We start from the raw sequence: 22,115 nt of genomic DNA, 5'->3' as shown, positions 1-22,115 counted from the left end.
CTGCTTAAACTGAGATAGAGGGAGGATGAAACCATCTTCGACTTTATCGCATGGTTCATCAACAAAATCTAGGGTGTGCAAGAAGCCCACCACTCCATCGTGATATAAGCTTTTATGATGAGCCTCAGGCCCACTTGCTTCTTTTGGCCATTAGAAGAGAGACCACGGACGATAATACCTAAAGTTCTCTAGAGGACTAATCAATATATAGTAGCGAAAGCAATGACCTCAAGTAAACACGATGAAACGATCTTCATCTCAGGAACGATCTTCCACCAACCTCAAGCTCACTACGACGAAGGAAGCAATGATTGGACTTTTTTTCTAACTTTCACTTCATCTCCTGTTTCACTTTCTCTCTCTCTCTCTCTCTCTCTCTCTCTCTCTCTATATATATATATATATATATATATATATATATATATATATATATATAAACACAACTTGTTATGATTGAGCATGGAAACTCTGACTTACACCCCTCCTCCTATCTTTGATTAATTGGTCAATATTTGAAGTAATAAGATTTCTAAAATTAAGATTTGTTTAAAATTCTTAAGAATTTGAAAATAAAAATACATTATATAAAGATGAACTAAACATTGTAACGGCAACAAACCCGACCATATCAGCCACCGAGACTCTCATCAATGTAGATAGTCTTACTTGATGTCTTGGTGATTAGTCCTGATCAGATCATAAAAAGATGATTCTTACCATTGATATGGGGCCTGTGACCATTTTATATATTACAAACATGCAGCTTGAAAAATCAACCACCATTCTCATGTAAGATACTCACTCCACTGATGTACAGAAAATTATTCATGAGGATGGCCTCGAGATTAGTATTATTTGCCAGAAGGCAGTTCACAATTCATATCATCAAAATTCCAGTCTGAACCACAATTCAATTCTTAGAGAAAACTAGCCATCACAAATCACAGGATCCAGGATACAAGCTAGAGAAGAAAAATGCCCTCAAGATCTCATTAACACAAGAGGAAACAAAAAAAAAAAAAAGGAAATAAAAGGTTCCCCAAGTAGTCTTGTCAAACCCTACCAACATTCCATGTGACTACATAATTGTGCAGCAACACATTCATAAGCACAAAGGGCAGCACAAGAACTAAATCAGAACATAGTAGGAAGATGAGTGCAAAAAGAAAACGAAAATGAACCACAATGGAAAAGCTCCAACCAGTGATTAATTCAAGTCTGACCGAGCCCTAGTAATACATGAGCTGCTGTGCTGCACTCACATTTTGGAACCCGCCATCGTAGATCACCTGGCTGGCGCCAGCGCCCATCCCCATTGCAGCTTGTTTCAGAGCATGCTGGCCCTGAACATGAATCAACGCTTGGTTTGCGCCTGCGCCAGCCAATGCCAACGAGCGATCATAACCAAAGAAGTCAGCTGCAGAGAGTCCAGGGAATGCAGCAGCAGGTGGGGGCAGTGGCATGGAGGCTGTCCCAGGTGGGGTTGGTTTGCTGCCCCAAGAACACTGACACACGAATGACAAAATGCACTAAGCAAATATGCAGCATCTATTTATATACAGTAAAATGTGCAATAAAATAAACCTCGCGCAAAAGAACTACTAGGGTAAATCAATTCTTTTTTATTCCATCAGTGGTGGGCAGAACATAACTTCCGATAGTTAGGTAACAGATGGATGATATTCCCACACCATTAAAGCCAAGATGATAGCATCACTCAACAGTCCACAGCTTCTATAGTGTATATGAATGAGGACATGGTGATGATGTATCAGACTACTTAAGGTATAGTTTATATGTGTGAACAATTAGAGAAATAACATTAAAGTTCATCCAAACAGTATACAAGAGTAGCATGAAATGAAGATTGAACTAAATAAAATATGCCATCAAGACAAGCCTTGTCAAACCCCTAATTGTTCAGATAAGAGTAATTCAATGTATCAAAAACATCATGTCACACTAACAGCTACCAGTTCAAATGGAGTAATCCCCAAAGCATCAACATCTGAAGAATTCAGACTAGTCATATCCACAGATATATCTCAAAGAGTATGCATTGAAATTCACAGTTACAAGACAGAAAACAATCCAACCATACCTTGATTGGCTTCCCACAGAGCATTCGACCATTCCCCACTTGAATAGCCAGAGCAGCTTCAGAATGGTTGCTGTATCTCACAAAACCAAACCCTTTATCACGTTGTACACGTACTTCCTCAATCACTCCAGCACCAAGGGTATGGAAATGGCGGTGGAGATCTAGTTGGGTAACCTGGCAGTAATACTACATCTCAACAAAAACCAGAAAAATGACCTTCCCAGAAAACATACTCCTAACTTGCAAAGCCAACAATGACACAATCAAACATCTATGACAAGCTTTTGATATTAGTTAAGTCTGATTCCTATGGGAGGAGAGAGAACAAAACAGAGAGCTGAATGCTTGCCTCGTGAGCAAGGTTCCCAACATATACAGTTGTGTATTGTGGGTTATTCTCTGGACCATCATCATTCGTATTGTCTTGGCCATCTTCTGCAGAGGAAAAAAATATAATAAATCAAAATGCCATGCCAAAATAATTGCTCAACAGTTCCAGCAAATTGTTTATTCTGTAAGGCAATGATCATATAACTGAAATACCTCAGACTGAGGTACGTAATCATCTTACATTAAAAAAAAGTGACTTCTTAATTCAACACAAACTCAAGTAATCATCAAACACAAAACATGTTAAAACTCAGCAAAAGGATAATAGGGAAAGAGAATTCCTTTTGATATTAAGGGGCTCAGAATGTCTCAGTTGATGTTCATGGATGATAACTTCATCGCTCTGTAGGGTACCAGTAGGTCTCGTACTCGCATTCTGAAGGCCCTAGAATGCTTTGCCTACTCAAAAGAATTCTTGGGTCTTGGATAAAGCCATTAATCGTTTCATTCACACCTATTGGAGGTTATTCTGGAGTAACACTTCACTCTAAAAAGTAAAATGCATGTTATTAGTTGGAGAAAGATGTCTAATTTCTAAGATGTATTAATTGCAGTTAAAGACATTAATCTTTCATTCACACTCAGTGATTTAAAAAGCGCTAGGCGCCAAGGTCCAAAAACGCCCGAGGCGCTAGGCGCTCGCCCAAGCGCTCGCCCGAGCGAAGCGAGGCGCTAAAATATAAAAATATATAATATAATTAATAAATATAATTATTTAAAATTTTAAATAAAAATATGCTATTAAATTAAGAAAGGGAAAGGGAGCGGCGGCAGCGGCGAGCGACGGCGGGAAAGGGAAAGGGAGCGGGAGGCACGAGCAGCGGGAGGGCTCGTGGGAGGCGCGAGCAGCGGGAGGGCTCGCGGGAGTCACGAGCAGAGGGAAGGCTCACGGGAGGCGCGAGCAGCGGGAGTCGCGAGCAGCGGGAGGGCTCGCGACTGGGCTCGCGAGAGGCGCGAGCAGCTGGAGGGCTCGCGGGAGGCGCGACCAGTGGGAGGCGCGAGCAGCGATAGCGACGAGCAGCGGCAGCGGGAGCAGGAGCGACGAGCAGCGAGATCGGGAGCGGCAGCGGGTTAGGGTTGGGTAAGGGTTATATCGATTTAGTTGGTTCGATTGAACCAACTAATAACCGAACCAGGACCGAACCAGACCTAAAATCCTGGTTCGGTCGCCTTGGTTTACCCAGGCGCTCGCCCGAAGCGCCCAGCACCTGGGCTCGGGCGAGCGCCCAGGCGACGCCTGTTTGAAGCGCGCCGCCTGGGACATTAGCGAGGCGCTCGGGCCTCGCCTCACCTCGCCCAAGCGCCTAGGCGAGCGCCCCTTTCAATCACTGTTCACACTTGTAGAAAAGTTTTCCTGGAGTAAACAAATCACATAAGTTAATAAAAGGTATCTACAGCTAAGGTTTATGGTGGATTAGGCCTTAAGAGTTCTTCGCACTATCAAGTCTAATGGTCTTTGGTTAAGAAACCTTATTGCTAAGAATGGTCATTCTAATCCTTGGCAACAAAGAAAATACTTTGGCTATTAATGGTCACTCTATTACTGGAAAGTCCCAATATTACTGGTACTGGAGAAAAATATATTACCTTATGGATCTTGTCAAGATGATATGAGTAATTAACTCTCTAAATGGCTTTACCCTAGGGCAGGAAAATTTTGATAAAAAGCACCCATCAAAATTTTGCTTCAGCCTCTACAACCACAAACCAAGCCAGCAAAATCAACACTAGAATATCATAAAAAATGGAACCCTGCCCATGACTTACAAATGTACAGAAATAACTTATCATCTATCATGGTAATTTTTAATGATGAACAACTAACATGCTTGGGGAAAAAAATCTATGCCAACCATTCAACAAGAACAACTTTCTTAGTACAGCACAGTTTAGACCACTTTACTAAAACTAAATAATATGACAAACACACGAAATACACAGATATCATAAAAGCATCAGAGTCCACCACACAATCAAAGTAACTTACTAGGCCACCTCAACAAAACCATGTAAAGATGTTATCCGTACAAAGGAATGAGTTCAACTCAGTATGACTTATAATTGTTATACATTGTTATCATGAACACTGCATAGTTTGTGAGAGCTAACACCCTAACCTACTAAAAAGCAAAAAAGAAAAGGAAAGGACATTTCTAATTATCTTTCGACACAAAACTTATAAAAAATGACAGCAGATTGACAAATACAACTGCATAACTCAAAAGAACAATTTATTACATATAACTACTGCACCAGTTCATGGTGGCACCCACCTACAGATCCATTTGTTGGATCTACCACACTCTTCGAATCCGATATTTGTTTGTCTTCATTAGCATTAGCTCCCTTAGTAGCCCAATTACAACGGATTTGCCGACTGCCAAGCCACTTGCCTACATAATGTCAATATAAGATTGTTCAAATTTACAACCTTCTAACATTAGAATTGCCAGTCAGATGACTATAACTAGTTAACCATAGCTGCTTTCTTACTTTAAGAAGCATAAAGTACATTCACATTAAAAAAAGGCCCATTTATCTGAATGTATGTAATATATGCAATGGGAAACAGCAACAATCTTAATGATGCTAACATGATAACATCAACATCAACCAGTGAACAGAAGCTTGAACTATGAAGCAAGCAGCCTGATACTAGTGATTGGTACTTCACTGAAGAAGTAATGACAAGAAATTGACAAAGAGCAACTCACCATTTAGGTCATTTATGGCACTTTGAGCATCCTGTCAAAATAATAGTCAAAAAACTTTTTGGAGGAAATTCCATACTGGATGATCTGAAGCTGATTATCAACTGATCAACTGACCTGTTGATTCCGGAAAGAAACAAAACCAAACCCCCTTGAGCGCCCAGTTTTTTGGTCCCACATGACCCTTGCATCTCTACAACAAAAGGAAAAACACAACTCCATGTGATATCAAGGATGAAAAGACAAATTTTCATAAACATTAAGGGAGAAGGGCAAGGTTATAGACTGACTATCTACACAGCTAACCATAAAAGAAACCAAAAGAAGAAATTGAAAATTAACAAGTTTCCAAAACAACAACATTATGAAAACAAATGTCAGGGTCATGAAAGCTTACGAGCAGCTTGTATACACACAGAAGCATGCAAACAAGGTGGCATCTGTGACCTCAGGGCTAAGGTCACCAACAAAGATGTTATAATGACCTATATATGCCAAATAAAAAGCATTATAATGTCAGCAATTTTCCATACGATAAGCCAATCTGCACTGCAGCACAAATTTTTTAAAAGAAAGGATTGGAAATTTCAACCTGATGTGTCCTCTCTTTGCCCACTCGCATATGCCCAATTAACCTTAAGAGGTTGGCCAAAGCTGCAAAGTTCCAACCATGACAAGTACTATCAAAGAGACAACACGAAAAAAAAAAAAAAGATAACATACAACAAAACTTGATTATACAACTTACAGCTGCCTCCCGTTAAGTGTTATAATTGCAAGCGCAGCTGATTGGCGATCATAATAATCAACAAAACCAAATGATGACTGCAAAATGAAAACAATACTTGATGAGCAGATCAGAGTGTTTAAACTTTAAACAACATGGATTAAAAGACCAGTCAGTATCACACCATACTGTATAGTAATTATCATGCCATAATTAGTGTTTTCGAAAGTGCCAGGCACCAAGGTACCAAAAGTCCCGAGGCACTAGGCACTTGCTTAGGCGCTCCCAAATATTAAAATGCAAAAAATGTATACCTACTATTTATTTACAATTTAAAAAATATATACCGAGCGACCAAAGCGAGGTGTTCTTGTTATCTACCTAACAGTGTACTGTTATGTCCTAACTCCTAACAGTGTACCCACCTAAAAGTGTTTACAAGTTCCTAACATTTTAACAAAGTCCAATTAATAAGAGAGTATTAAACGAAGTGCTCAAGCTAGTGCAGAAAATAGGAGATCATTTCACAAAGCTGTTGTTGTTACCTATAGACTAAGATAGAAGAGATGGAGAAGTAACCAGTTGGCGAAAGGTTGTGGAGTATGGCATCGAGGAAGGCAGCAGCGCATGGCGGAGGAAGGTTGTGTTCTCCAACTCAGGCAAGGTTCACACAAGTGTGGTGGTGCTTAGGGTGGAGAAAGGTGGCAATCAATAGCAGAATGAAGCTAGTCAATGATGAAAGCTGCACAGGCGAACAAACAAAGCTTCACACAGCAATGTAGGGCGAAGGAGGCTCGCAATCAATGACGTAAGCCGAAGGAAGCCACTGCACACAGTGGCATAGGGCAGAGGAGGCTCGTGGTTGATGATTTAAACCGAAGGAAGACATTGCACACACTGGCGTATGGCAGAGGAGGCTTGTAATCGACAGTGTAAGGCGAAGGAAGACACTACACACATCGACATAGTGACACGGACTTAGCTGGTTTTGTCTAAGTCGTGCAGCACCCTTGCGCGTCCGTCCGCAAAGGTCAACCTCCCCGAAGCCTCCCATTGTCCCTTAGGACCAACAAAAGAGAGAACGGGTTAAAGAGAACGCCTCAAACGGGATCCACAAGCAAACATGTCCGAAAAAACACTTCATAGACAAAGCAAATTACAAACAGACTTTACAAGCTCTGAACAGTGGCACAACAAAGGGTAAAATGGTCCATTACAGACCGAAAAGCTCTCGCACGTGTCTACATGACACAACCTTTATTTACAAGCCTAAAGAGGCCACCAACCCAACTAAAATGGGACTATTAAGCCTTCGGCCGCCCCTTTACATGTTGTACAAGGCATGAACATGCCAATAGACACGGACAGATATAAGCATTACATCAAACACCTTGTTTAGAAGTTTGTCCGTGACATTCTCCCCCACTTATCCCTTCGACGTCCTCGTCGAAGCCTTTGTGAACCCTGCAACTCTTCGCCTTTGCTGAGTCTTCAATCTTCTGCTCCAGCTGCAATGCGCCTCCTGGTTCCCAGCTGCTCTCCGCTGCTGTTTCTGAGTAGTCGAACCTTTGATCCGCCATGCTGCTTCAACTCGCCAATGACTCTGACTCTGGTGTGGGGTTGGCTGAGTTGTATTGATCCTCGTTGATTCCTGCGGATCCACCAAATGAAGGAAAAGACCATTCTTACTGCGCCAGTTTCTCAAAATTTCCACATGCTGCTTGAACTGGGTGGATGCTTGTTGGAGCTTTAACGAGCATCGCCTCACAAACTTCTGAAGTTTTGGGTCCTTCCTCCACAAAATCTGCTCATTGACTCTTCTTTCAGTTAGTTGTCACATCCAAGTAGGTTCGCATCACTTCCGCTTTCGATTGGCATTTCGTTGGGAAATGAAGCGGACAATCTACTCTCAGTAGCACTGATCACCGTTGGTGAGGATTTGACAACTATTGTCTTCCATTATCTTCGAAGGGTCTTTGAACTTGTGCAGAGCTCCTCTGCTGGATAGATAAGAGAACTGGGGTACTCGGTTTCGCCCATTCTCTTAAGAGTTGAGAAGGCAAAGGTTACTTGACTTCGCCCGCCTCCTCGAGGTTGTACTTCATGCATCGAGCTGGTTACTGGCCTTCGCCTACTCTTTGCTCACACTTCTGAAGCACTTGAAGTGTTTGCACTCCTTGCGTTGAGTTAGCTACTGTGATTCACCTTCTCAATGCCATTGAACTTCTGGAATGCAGGAAGTTTTCACCCCAACTTGGAGTAATTCTCTGATAGATGAGGTCGCCTCTGGGATTGTACCGTCTTCTCCATCAACCCTGCCGCCTACTCCACTGAGTAGCAAAGGTACAGCACCACGTACTGCCTGCTTCGTTCCTTGGTCGTGCACTCTTGCATGACCCGAAGTCCTTCACTTACGGCTATCTTGATGAGAAACCTGTTGACACCGGTCTTACGAAGTTTCTTGGCCTCTGCCCTTCAGCCTTGTCTCGGTACTTGGAGATTGCCTCTGCATGCTCCACCTCCTCGGCCCCTTTCACGACCAAGCGCTCTCCCTCCGTGAGAGCAAGGGATCAATGACTTTGACGGAAGTCCCGCCTCTGCGGTACCATGGCGCTGCCATGCCCATGGCCCTACTATCCGTCGCCTCGCATCTACATCCCTTTTCTTCACAATCAGTAGATATGCCTTCGTGACACTCCTCTGAGTCCACCTCCATTCTCACTGATTGCTTGATTTTGGGTAGCTAAGTCCCTCTGGACTTGTCGTCGCTTCCTCGCCCCTTTCGACCTCCTGCTTCAACACCTCTGTGTTCTCCAAGCAGTCTGTTTGGTCGATGGAAAGATAGACTACAACTCCCATGCATGGCCTCTGCCATCACATTGTAGGGTTTGCACCGATTCTGTTCTCCTTAGCTTCCTTGGTAGCAACGTTCGCTTACTCGACCTTGTCCTCTGACTTGTCGGGCTCCCTTAAGCGAATATGAGCTCTGGAGCAGTCCAACTCTCCAGCTGCTTCGATCATACCTCTGCATGATCAAGTCCCTCTCATGGGACTCACTGGTACTTGCATTCGAACTTTTCCCTTGGTGGAACCCAGCCCCCATATGCTGATGACCAAGGTTTTCATCCGATGCAAAATTCGGTGCACGCCCGGAAGACCCGCCTCTGCGGTACCATGGCCTTCACTCCTTGAATCCATAGCCCTTCTTGCCGTCGTGTTGTTCACCAAAGCGGAGCTCCCAGTAGCTCCCGATCATACCTCCATATGATCTAGTCCCTCCCGGGACTATGTCGTGTGTGTCGCATTGCCACGAACTGTTCCACCACGATCCGCTGCACCATGTCGCCTCCTGGTGACATCTCCATTGCATTCTGATCCTTGTGGAATAAACTCGAATTGTGATCCCTCCATGTGTGGCCTCTGCCAATACATCGTAGGGTCTCCTCCACCTTCGATTTTGTTCGCTCCTTTGGCAATCGACCTTCATCCACCCACTCTTGGGTCACACCTAGATGAAGCACCACTCTAGGACAGTCCGTCGCCTAGTAGCTCCCGAAGTCCCCCGACTTCGCTGCAATTAGTGCACCATTGTCTGGATCCTGGGCCTCTGCCCCAACCAGCACAATCTCCGCTGCGCACCGCTTCCCTCATGGCAACTTGAATGGCAACACTATGGCATATTCTTCAAGAGTACCCGCCTCCGCGTCCTCTTGCCCCGTGCTAAGGCCTTCTGAACCCAACTTCGCCTTCGCAAATTGAGTCGCCTTAGTTCCTCCATCAAATGCTCCTCCGAGATAAGGTGCATGTGCCCCGAAGCTCCCTTCGTCTTTGGCACCATGCAAGATGAGTCCGCTCTGTCAGAATGAAGGACCCATGGAACAGCATGATTCTACTCCTGTCTCTGCAAGAGTTCATGTCCTTGACCTCTGTCTAGGGAAAGCACTGTGCCTCTGCTCCATGTTCCAACTTCTATGCTGGCTCCCTTCATGCGGCTTGGGTACTTCGCCAAGTTACACCCAAGTTGCTCCGCTCCTCGTTTTTTGCATTGAGTCGATGGTGGCCCTCGCGCCCACCATTCCACGGGTCAGCCCTCCCTTGAGTCCGATCTCCATATCGACTCCAAGTGTGCCTCCATTTGAGTTGCTTTGGATTGCTCCCCCACTTAATCTCGCAATGCATCCACCAATGCATTCTCTCAAGCGAGATCATGCGACGACTCCTCGCCGCTTGCTCAGTCCATCAAGCTTCGTGGAGTTGTTGTTTGTTGAGGTACTCCTCCTCAACATGTGCAGTCCGTCGCACATGATTCTCCCACTGGAGAGCCGGTACTTATCCCTCCTGGATAACTATCCCATTTGAGCAACATCTCTCTTCGTTTCGGAGACCACCATCCCCTTGGACTACTCCGATCTGCTGAACAAACTGTGCATTGTTCTGCCTCCTGCAAACGCACTTGCTAGATTGCACCTCCCCGTCAATACAGCCCCCACCGCGCCCCTCAAGGCCTAGCAACATGCTGAACTCATTGCACACTTCAGCCTCCTACGGACGTATCCTTCACATGCCGAAGAGAAAGTTTCAATGCTCCATGGCGCCGAGTCTCGGTCGCCTTGGGATGGCCACGAACATTCCATCGTTCGCATACAAGCTCATGCATGAGTACCAAATTCTTCGAGTTAGCAATTCCCCTCACCTCTGTGAGTTTTGCACAACTCTTTCGGTCACTGAGCAATTCATTCAACTTTGCATGGTCTCGTCCTTTGCCAAGCGCCTCGCTTGCCTTGAGCACCATCAAGTAAAGTTGTCAACGTTGAGCCGTAGCTCAAACTCAGCCATCCCAACCTTTGTGCGCTCCGCATTCTTCCAAGCTTGCCTGTTCTCGTGGTGCCTCTTGCGCGAAGGGTTGGCCATTCCTCTGAATGCCAATGTTAGATGCCCGCTCTTCTGAGCGACTCTTTTCCCTACATCTCCATGCCCGTTTTCCCTCAAACGGTCGCGCGTTGCTGACTGCCCTCAACGCAGCCCCGCTAGGTCCCCCACGTTTGCATGTCAAGTGTTTCTATGAGTGCTTGTCCCGCTCTGATACCATATGACACGGACTTAGCTGGTTTTGCCTAAGTCGTGCAGCACCCTTGCGCGTCCGTCCGCAAAGGTCAGCCTCCCCGAAGCCTCCCATTGTCCCTTAGGACCAACAAAAGAGAGAACGGGTTAAAGAGAACGCCTCAAACGGGATCCACAAGCAAACATGTCCGAAAAAACACTTCATAGACAAAGCAAATTACAAACAGACTTTACAAGCTCTGAACAGTGGCACAACAAAGGGTAAAATGGTCCATTACAGACCGAAAAGCTCTCGTACGTGTCTACATGACACAACCTTTATTTACAAGCCTAAAGAGGCCACCAACCCAACTAAAATGAGACTATTAAGCCTTCGGCCGCCCCTTTACATGTTGTACAAGGCATGAACATGCCAATAGACACGGACAGATATAAGCATTACATCAAACACCTTGTTTAGAAATTTGTCCGTGACATAAGCCGAAGGAAGCCACTGCACACAGTGGCATAGGGCAGAGGAGGCTCGTGGTTGATGATTTAAACCGAAGGAAGACATTGCACACACTGGCGTATGGCAGAGGAGGCTTGTAATCGACGGTGTAAGGCGAAGGAAGACACTACACACATCGACATAGGGCGGAGGAGGCTCACAGTAGGGTTACTTCCGTGGGGTTTGGTTGGTTTGGTTTGGTTGAGCGCAAAGGGGGGGAGAGGGGAGAGAGAAAATTCTTGATTAGTTGGTTTGGTTGAACCAACTAATTCCTATTGATTTCACCCAATCAAAGCCCAACCGAACCCATGCTTTATTTGGCTCGGGCGCATGCCTAAGTCGCCCAACGCCTGGGCTAAGGAGTGCGCCCAAATGGCACCTCATTGAATCGCCAAGCCCGAACTTGTTATGAGGTTCTTAGGCTTTGCCTCGCCTCACTCGGGCACCTAGGCGAACACTGGCCATAATAGAAACTATAAAGTACAGGTTGTGACAGTATAGCCACCGTGCATACCACAGTGCATAGCACACTGTGCCGCTGCCCTGAATGCAGTAGTTGTATACGTATGTTACCTTCTGATGTCTGTCGATGAAAACCCATGATCATAACACGGATAGCAATAGTGAGTACCATGCTGCCTGGATATACACATTCCAGCCAATTTCAGCTGACATATCATGCGTTTTTGGCCAAATCATTTCAATGAAAAGTGGAAACCCAACCATTTTGGCAACACACTATAAAGCCCACTCCGCCAGCATGCTGCCAATGTTATGTGAGATCTCCCTCAACATTCATCTTATATACCACTTTCCTGCAGCCACATGGACCCAAATCCAGCAAATCACCAATTCCACTCTTTTTGATGATCCATCCATCCACAAATCAACAGAACTAGTACTAGCAGCCTAGAAAGTCTGACAACGAAAGGCAAATTCACATCTTCCACTTCCATCTCCCTTTCCATTATCTCCCTCCCTCTACCAACACTGCCGCAGTAGAGTTCCAATGACATCCCATCCTAGAGGCACAAAGACATTTCACAGTGAACTCCTAAATCCTTGAACTTCAAATTTTGCAGCTCGATTTTCTAGATAAACAGTCTTCATTGTCCATGCATACCAGCATGTCACTGAATGCCAATTGGAAGTCCCATGGCAGCAGGTAAAATGCTACTTCTTTCATTTTTCTCATTCTTTTTTCCATTTAAATTTATTTCCTGAACAAACAGTTCCATAACATGACGAGGATGGGGTTTCTTTTGATATTTTGTTTCTGATTATTTTTTAAAGAAGTTGTGTATGTTCCTCTTTTTCTTTGTCTTCTAGTTAACTATATTTTGCACTTCCAGCGGCAAGCAACTAGCCATGTTGATTTTAGCCACATCCAAACAATCTTATGATGCACTTTCAACTGCTTTGCTAGAAAGTTCTTGACGAGTTAACTATTTCTAGCAACTGGTAATATTTAAGATTTTACATGTCCAATATGTGAAAGTTACAAATCAAAATACTTAAGAAGAATGATAATGCAAGCATCACATGTAAGGCCATGGATGTGCTAGGCCATGAACATTCCATCCCAACTGACTCTAATAAGATATAAGGTACTTCACTTGTTTATACTTCATGTTTCATTACTCTGATTCTTCTGTAAGGTAGTTGACTACAGTTGCATCGTTATTATAGTTAAAACAGGAAAAACCTCTTTATTAGTCTGACACCATCAAGGTGCCAACTGCATCATTTGTAGGTACGGTATGATACTAGTACCATAGTGATTGAATAGGGGAACAATATGGCTCCAGTCTCTGAAAAGGCAAAACCTTGAAGAGTGTGATTTCCCACTCATGACTACTAGCATGACAGTCCTAAAAGATGGACCCTAATTTATGGAGGCCAAAATATGTGGGTGATGGATCATGTTCAGAAATAAAGCAAGCTATTCCTTTGATGCAGATACTGAAATTGCAATACTAACAACTAAATTTCAACAAAATTAAACAGTATAAGCACTTCTACCAAATACCTATCTTGAAATGGAGGATATAAGATACCTTCTCTTTTCTAATGAGCTTGCATCCTTCAACAAGGCCAGTACTTTGGAAAACCTCTTGAAGAAGAGCTTCAGTTACCTGAAGATGAACGTTACCTACATACCTGTATTTATTCATACACAATAATGCAAGAAAGAAATCAGAATCGAACAAATAATCACCATAGGAGGCGGAAATTAAAATTTTCAGACACCATCCACATCGCACATCACTAATCATAAAAATTTGTGGACTCTTGCAGTCTAAATTCACATATAGTATGACTGCTTCTAATAGAAAACCAGGATTTTTTACATGGTAAAAATAAAATAGTCATGTTTGATTTCTTGACTCCATAAAACAGGTCAAAAAATAAACGAGTCTCAAGCTTTTGAGGATGCCATCTGTAAACGAAGGTACCAATCAATATTATTATGAAAGTCAATAAAACTACTGCAACAATTTGCTGAAAACAAGCTAAAGAATGCACAAACTGAAGGTAGGAATCATCCCACTTATACATAGTTCAGAAAATAGAGCGCATATGCCTATGCAAAAAGGCTACAAATATATACACAAAAGATAAACAAAAAAAGCCCTAGCGACACTCACACACTGCGACATGTGCTGGGATCAAATCCAGGAGGCAGATTCCCACTTAGAATTGGCTCTATCTGCAAAATAGAAATGTAAATAAACAAAAAAAAAAAAACAGAGCCCCCACAAACAATAAAAAGACCACCTTAAAACTACAGTAGTCTTAAGCCCACCACCTCGCAATGATGTAACAAAAGGTTCCACTAAAATATGCTAACACAAGTCAGAAAGAAGAAAAAACATTCAGAGTCCTAAAAAGCATCTCCTAATGCTTACTTGCATTCATTTCCACAGCAAAAGGAATCACATTTACTATGTCAAGAATTTACACTAAGCTCCACTCAAAACATATATATATATATAGACACAAGCGCATACGATCATGAAATCCAAAATACGGAATGAATCTGAATATAAGTGATCAATCTGACTTTCATATGATTTCTGAGGTAGCTTTGACTTTTAACAGCACAACTACCAGTGCCCCTCCGCCCCAACAATTGAATTTAAATTTAAAATCAACAAAAATTAAGCCAAGAACTTTGAGGGTTTCAGAATAAAAGAAACAAGAACACCAAGCTTTTCAATACGCTTGGTATAAGGCATCTCTTGCGAACCCTAATTTCCCAAGTCGCTACCTAATAACGCTTCCAATAACCCGCAAAAGAGAGCAATTTACCGCAGCACGCCTTCGATACGAACATATAATAAAGAACGTATAGCGCAATCCACTAAAGGAAAACCTAGCTTTGTAACCGACGTCGACGACACCCTCGCCTCCACCCTAAAACAACCATCCTCCGCAAGCACCGCCCACCGGAGCGAGTACGAAATGCTCAAAAGAGAAGATGCAAATTTTTAATCCAACCTCCGAGATGGACCCGGAAGGGGATTCGAGGGCAACCTGAGGCGCGGCCAAGAGGCCGGGGTGGGGGTAGAGGGACTGCTGCTGCTGGAGGAGGAGCGCCTGCTGCATCAACGCCTGCTGCTGCTGCTTGAGCCTCTGCTGCTGCATCGTTCCTCGCCCTAGGCTTGTCCTCCGTCACCAATCCGCTTCCAGATCGATCGAATCGAGGGAGATAATGCTAGTTTTTTCACGGACGAAGAAAAGAGGCGAAGAAAGAAACCCTCCAAGTGGAAGAAGAAGAAGGGGGCTGAAAGGAGATCGATAGGGCTCGAAGAGAAGGGGAGGTGGAAAACGAGGGCTACGGAGGCGAGCGTTTGAGGAGACAAAGCCGGCCGTCCCGTGCCCGCTCCATTGACTATGCCACGTGCCAGTCACGTGGTAATAAGGCATTCCCCTGCTAATAACTACTACTGCTCTGCTTCTCTTCCTCTCGGAGATCAGAGTATGAACAGAACAGCATTGTCGCATTCCATCAGAAGAATTGTGAAGATTGCATCATTTTTCTACAGGAATTACACGTTGAATCAGGAAATGGAGTGAAGGAAACGTAGCAAGAGATCAGAAAGAGCCAGAGATCGTTTAGGAAGTTCATGGTTTTCTGCATCTGGTAAAAGAAGCTTTGGTATGGCATGAACACCAACATCCCAAGGAGATTGAAGTTCTTGGATGAGCTGAGGAATTCATGGTGAAAGAAATCAGAAACAAGCTAAAGAAGACACTGGCAGTATCAGAACAGGTTCAAGGTTGAATTCATCAGAGAAGTCTCTTGAATCATGTAAACATTTACATGAGATCATTCAAGTAAAAATAAGTAAGACAAAAGCTGCATTTCACAGTAATTCATGCAAAAGAAACTGGTAATTGAAATCTTTGGCATGGCACGAACACCAACATTCCTGAATGAGCTGAGACAAGAATCTGTTCATCTGAGACAAGGATCTCTCCAGGTCACATGGTACTATTGATGGTCATAAAATGCTATATGCAGAAGTTTAGAGCTACAATCAATCCACAAAAAACATCCAAGTTGGAATATTGACATACTTCTCATATATTGTGTTCAATATAAATTTTGCCAAATGGTAAGCTGTTTGCCTCCTGTAGAAAGCCATGCTTTGTCAAAATGCCAACAATTCATGATTCCTTATAGATGATGATTAGCAGATCCTGAAACCATCAAATTTGATGTTCTAAGTTGAAGAATTTACATCTAAGGAAAATTGGGAAAAGGAGTATCATATAATGATACTGTAGATGTACTCAAGGTAAGGTGTGAGAAGACCTAAAAGATCATGTTTTTAATCTCACACCCAACAATTAAAGGATGATATCAAAAAGATAGAGCCCCACAAAGTAGATGCTAGAAATACCATATTCAATGGATCACTGATGCATGCATTGAAGTACCATAATGGATACACAGAATACATGAGACTTTCTATGTACAGCACCCTACTTAAATTTTCTGATCCCTGGAATCTAAGAACAATTAAAACTTGAAATATCCATCACAGCCATATCATAAGAAGATAAGTTATCTTAATTTGGGCCATCACTAATCTCTGTATCTTATAATACAGAGGATTAGGAAAAAGAATTATACTTGAATATTAATTTACCATTCTAGTGAGTTAGATACCTTTTTGTTTTTTTTGGTGTCAGACATCTTGATTAATAAGTAAACATACATCATAACCAAATTTGAGGCTAATTATATATTACCCTCTCTAGTTAGATCTCTTTTGTATCCTGATCTCTAGATTTAAAAAATTTATATTAGAATCCCTATAGTTGTGAAAGTGAAACATCAAACTCCATTTATCCTAACGCTGTTAGATTTATCGATGAAAGCATAAAAACGATATGCAAAAGAATAATTTCAACGTCATAATCATTTTTAATAATGACAGATGGTGACGCCACTGGGGGCCGTGGGTGACAATTGTAGATGAGAAGGGAGAGCGACGACGACAAATGAGGCAAAAGGAGAGGAGGAAGAGGATGACACAAATGTCGACACTCTACACCTGCGTTGGCACTTGCATCTGCGTTGATGCCAATACAAATGTCGAGTGACCCTTTCGCCACTCTCATCCGCGTCGGAGCTAACGCCACTGTCGAGCGGCACCGCCGCAGATGCAGAGTGTTAGCATCTACGTCGTGCTCTTTCTCCTTTCCTTTTGCCTCATCTCTCGCCGTCGCTCTCCCACCTCATCCACCTGCGACCCCATCGATGTTGTCGTCTGCCACCACCGCAAATGTAATTGGAAAGTTAAAATTACCTTTTTACCCAACATTTTTGTGCTTTCGTCGATAAAACTGACGACATTAGGATAAATAGAGTTAGATGTTTCACTTTCATAACCATAGAGATTACAATATAAATTTTTTAAGCTTAGAGATCGAGATACTAAAGAGGTCCGACTATAGTGAGTAATATGTAATTAGCCCGTAAATTTGAGAGGACAAAGTTAGGATAAGCTAAATGCATAGAATTTGAGAGTATTGAATACATAATATATGGATTAATGCAAGAAAATTTTGGAAGGTGAATTATGTCACTCTTGTGTTCTTATGAAAAGACCATAAGATGGATATTTCCACCATGAATTATGTCAGATTACCACATGATAAGCTCCTCACTATTTATGACCCTTTTTTGGGCCATATTTTCTCATTTTTGATGAAAAAACAATTCACTGAACCATCTTAAAGATTAGAAATCCATTAGTTTAACTCCAATTCTAAGTGATAGACCAAACATTCATGATCTACAACAATGTCACTGCTGATCTGCTGATTGCTTTGTCAAAAGCATTTACTTCTTTTTTTTTCTTGATTATATATGACTAATAATTGCAACCTTTACAGAACACTGCAACCACCGAAGTTCATGTAGATATCAGGATGAGAATAGGAGCAACTTAGGTGCTGACTGAATTTTGAACACCTGATTTCTTATAAAGCTTCAGCCATTCATACATGTTAATTTGAGATCAAATGGTTGTTTCAGACTATTAAATGAAAAAGATCAATTTCTTTCATTAAGGATAATTAGCTGACACACAAACTTTGGATGAGAATGATGTTTGGTAGGGTACTGTTCCTCATAAAAGATTAGCAGATCACCAATTCCACCTATATTTCATGATTAGCTACTACATTGATTCTTCAGGTACAGATAGATCCTTTTGTCTCTCATATTTGGTAGAAACTTCACATCAAACAGCAGTTTGCTGGATATGTTGTTGTCCTTAATGTTGCACCTTCAATTTCAAAACATAGCAAACATGTGAAACCCCTAAAAAGTTCATGATTCATAGTCACTATGTATTGTATCTCACTCTCACATGTTTCTACCTAAAAGCAAACTGACCTAATCCAATAAACAACTGTTATGGAAGGAAAATGATGACAATACTAATAATGAATAGTTTTAACAAGTTCATTGCACAAGGACCACCAAAGAATTAGAACAATAAACAAAAGGATTTGCCATAGAACTTTTAGGATCTTGATCTAAAACATCTCCCGGTTGTTTAGCAGCGAACCTAATTATTCTGAGATCTATTTAACAAGTGGTTATTTTTTCCGTAAAGAATAAGCGGTGATGATGGATTTCAAGCTAGCGTCTTCAAAAATTATCAAACGATATTTTGAACCATCGATTTTTGATGAGTAAATTTCGTACACAATCACTACGCGAATATTTTAGATATATACATGATCATTTACTAAACAAAAGATTCATTGGGGATTTGCCGGCTACCTAACTTTGATCCATTGTCCTTTGATCAAACCTTAAGAATCAAAGACAGATTTCTTATGAAGAAGGTGAACATTCAAAGACACTATAGTCACCCTCTCCTATTTCCACACAATTCACAAGTTGTCATCTGACCCATCCCCATCACCTGCTGCCTTGTGATCCACCCCAAATGAAAGGCTTGGCCTCCCAACACCATTTCATCTGTCTTTCGATTCTTCAATTGTAAATTTGTATGAAGGCATGACTTGTTTGGTAAAATTAAAGCCTAATCAAACACATGCTTGTAGGTTTGTACTCTCAAGAAGCTGACCCTAATTGAAAAGGGCCAAGTTTAGGTTCCAATAGAAGATAATTGTTCTTGGCAGACACAGAAAAAGATAAATGTAGGTTTGTCCTCTCAAGAAGCTGACCCTAATCGAAAAGGGTCAAAGTTTAGGTTCCAATAGAAGATAATTGTTCTTGGCAGCACACAGAAGATGAAAAGATAAGTAGAACTTACTAGCAGCTAAAGGATTAATCATTTTCTTGATGGATAAACTCAATGCTATGGATTATTTGTTGGAAATTAGAGTTAATTCCTCATTCATCAAATAATTATGGTCATCTTTTTCATCATTTACTCACATCCATAACCACATTTGGCCTAATTTGATGTTCTACAGGTTCTCTGTTTCTACCTGCATACAAATATATCTAAGCTACACATTTATCTAAAACTGTTAATAACAAAGAATCAGAACTAAGGGGATAAGCAATTGGGTCTCTTTCCCCTCTGTTAAACTGAATCAGAACTAAGTCTGATAGAAATTGAATCACATGGACCTGTTGAACAGAACTTGTAGAACTTTTTTCTTACTTCACAGAGACTGTATTAATTGAGAAAATATAGTGACAAATGGCAGACTTGCATTTTCGGTTGGCGATAGATCTAAACTTAGGAGTTTAGATTTATCGAACACTTGTGAACAATTTTAGCCAGTGCACAGAATTGAACAGCATTCCTGCTAGCAAAATCTGAAATAAGTGGATGTACATTCACAAGTTTCCTTGATTTCTATATGGAAAAATTAGCTACAGAGTGTTAAGAAAGAATTCAGAAATCTAAGTCATCAGCGACAACGATACAAAGTTTTTACAGTGGTTTTCTTCAAGCAGGGCATCATTTGAGCTTGGCATGATCTCCTATCTGCTGTGCTCAGAGCTTAGCCTCCTGAGGACCCAAGGCAAGCCATAATCTGTTCTCTTGCTTCACAGGAGTGACCATTCCAGGAGAGGATGAAACCTGATATGGTGCTCTTGAATGGATCCTGAAAATTTGTTTCAAGAGGTATTAAGTTAGTCGACACAGCATTGCGACAATAGATCCAACAAGAATAATTCAGCAATATTTCCTCTCCGCTTGGAAAACCATGAGACAATTATATCACCTACCGATCTTTTCTCTTCTCGAGGAATCGCTGGAGCGAAACCTTTCTAGCGATAGGAAGATCTGCAGTTCAACCAAACAACAACATCACTAACTTGTGGCTTTGCAAAGCTGGTGTCATGCTAATTTTGACAACAAGGTGGAGAGACTCATTACAAGAAAGATTAGGCTGTGCTGTTCTTGGTAGATTGCCAAAGTTTTGTGCAGTTGAGTTCCCTCTGCTTGCAAGCTGAAACAGATCCTTGGCCTTCTCGAGTGGAAAATTGTCGAACACCAACACCTTCCCTCCGTAGAAGATCGTGAGTGGGGCTCTTTCTTGTTCCCTGCAGTACAAGCAACCATTAGAACTGACCTGAACACCTTCAATCTTTCTCTTTGCTCACGAACATCAAATTGAAGTAGAACATGCGATGAAATGACAGACAACGAGCACAATCATGGATCGACGTGAATCTAGAACCGGGTGAAGATTTCGGACCTGGCATTTTCCGGCACCGCCGCATGGGAGGGGCCGAAGCCGGCACGCTCGGGAAACAGCTCCATGAAAACGCCTTCTTCCTGCTCGCCCTCTCCGCTCGAGACGTCCGCTCCCGGCAACAGGCTTATGGTGGTAGGCGGCCGAAACGCTTCCGATTTGCCTAAAAAATTGGGTCGAAATGAATCATTCGAAAATAATTATCCAAAAAAAACCATAATTTCTAGCCCGAATTATCAGATAGGAAAGGCAAAAAACAACGCATAAATCCAACAAAGAAAACCCTTATTTTCCCATCAAAATCCACCGCAAGCTCTCACCTTTGGTGGCGTCTTGGGGTCGGGGCGCCATCCCGAGCCCCAAGTCGGCGATTCTCCCCTTCTCCTTGATGTACTGGCTGAGGAGGTTGCAGGTGACGGCGAAGTTGGTCTTCCCCTGCTTCCGCGCCGCCATCTCAATCGTCTCTTTCCCTCTCTCGAGCAAGTAGCTCCTCCCAAGATCAAGCTCCAAATCCGCCAATATCCCCTCTTCCTTCTCTTCTCGATGCCTCTTGCCTCCGCTTTGCCTTCCATCATCTTCATTTATAGTATGCCATCGTTGCCGTGTCGCGCGGAGTCGGTGATTTAGAACACGTGACCAGTGCTTCGTGTCGTGTGGTTGCGGTGCCGTGCCGCGTCGTGCTTCCCCTATCGTGTGTCGTCGGTGAATTAGACAACGTGACTTAATAGAATATACTATTAAAAACTATATAAAAATAAAAAAATATTATATTAAACAAGTAAAAGAAAAAAGGTGGAGAAAATGACAAGGTGGGGTGGGTGGGTGGATGGGGTTAAACGAGAGAGAGAGAGAGAGCATTCAAGACGATTACTTCAACCTTTTTCTAATTTTCTAATATATTTATTTTGATTAAAATAAATAATTTATTTTGTGAGGTGGGCTGTTTGGAGGTTGGATTGCGGTGGTGGCGGTGTCGGCACGGAGGGAGCAAGCGAAGCACGGCGTGGAAAACGTGGAGAAATTGTTATGGGATGAGATGGATCACAACCGTATCCACCGTGATCATGTTTAAGTTGACTATTACCGAGTCAGAGACACTTAACATCATCTGGAATATTCTAGCTGACTAAATCACACTAGAAAAGTCTCTCTCTCTCTCCGTGAATGATTCAATCAATCTGAACAATCATAGGTGAATTCTTAGAAAAATTTTAGGCTTTTATGTTTTTTTTTTTCAAAAATCCTAACATTACACATCCTTTCTTTTCGTTTCTCTCTCTTTATACTCTCTTTGGTTTGGTTCAATAAATTAAAAATCAGTCTAAAAAATTAAATAAAATATAATTAATATAAAATTTTAAATTTATAAAAATTAGAAAAAAAAATATTCTGAAGGCATACGATTGTGTAATATATATAATCATG

At 42.2% G+C, this 22,115-nt stretch overlaps 2 protein-coding genes across 5 annotated transcripts; both read right to left on the bottom strand.

The window, feature by feature from the left end:
* Positions 1–899: 899 nt before the first annotated feature.
* On the bottom strand, positions 900–15,666 carry LOC135615402 (oligouridylate-binding protein 1-like). 4 transcript variants are annotated; one of them, XM_065113852.1, is made up of 12 exons: positions 15,018–15,666; positions 14,129–14,190; positions 13,538–13,640; positions 5,951–6,027; positions 5,795–5,856; positions 5,600–5,687; positions 5,320–5,395; positions 5,206–5,236; positions 4,765–4,884; positions 2,451–2,533; positions 2,102–2,287; positions 900–1,505 (listed from the first exon to the last, which is right to left on the bottom strand). In XM_065113852.1, exons 1-12 carry the CDS (start codon positions 15,126–15,128, stop codon positions 1,230–1,232), a joined length of 1,275 nt encoding a protein of 424 aa, XP_064969924.1. In that variant the 5' UTR covers positions 15,129–15,666; the 3' UTR covers positions 900–1,229. The 4 variants fall into 4 exon arrangements, with proteins under 4 accessions (XP_064969924.1, XP_064969919.1, XP_064969940.1 ...); XM_065113847.1 differs by having other exon boundaries at positions 2,451–2,536; positions 15,018–15,664; XM_065113868.1 differs by having other exon boundaries at positions 2,102–2,275; positions 15,018–15,482.
* Positions 15,667–19,774: 4,108 nt separating this feature from the next.
* On the bottom strand, positions 19,775–21,248 carry LOC135615412 (protein TIFY 10a-like). The gene is made up of 5 exons (XM_065113873.1): positions 21,011–21,248; positions 20,694–20,853; positions 20,372–20,538; positions 20,221–20,278; positions 19,775–20,096 (listed from the first exon to the last, which is right to left on the bottom strand). Exons 1-5 carry the CDS (start codon positions 21,141–21,143, stop codon positions 19,985–19,987), a joined length of 630 nt encoding a protein of 209 aa, XP_064969945.1. The 5' UTR covers positions 21,144–21,248; the 3' UTR covers positions 19,775–19,984.
* Between the last annotated feature and the right edge of the window lie 867 nt (positions 21,249–22,115).

This window comes from Musa acuminata, chromosome BXJ1-3, assembly GCF_036884655.1.
Source record: "Musa acuminata AAA Group cultivar baxijiao chromosome BXJ1-3, Cavendish_Baxijiao_AAA, whole genome shotgun sequence".
NCBI classification, from domain to species: Eukaryota; Viridiplantae; Streptophyta; class Magnoliopsida; order Zingiberales; family Musaceae; genus Musa; species Musa acuminata.
The sequence above is the reverse complement of the archived record's forward strand: the minus strand, read 5'-3'. Positions and strand labels throughout refer to the sequence as shown.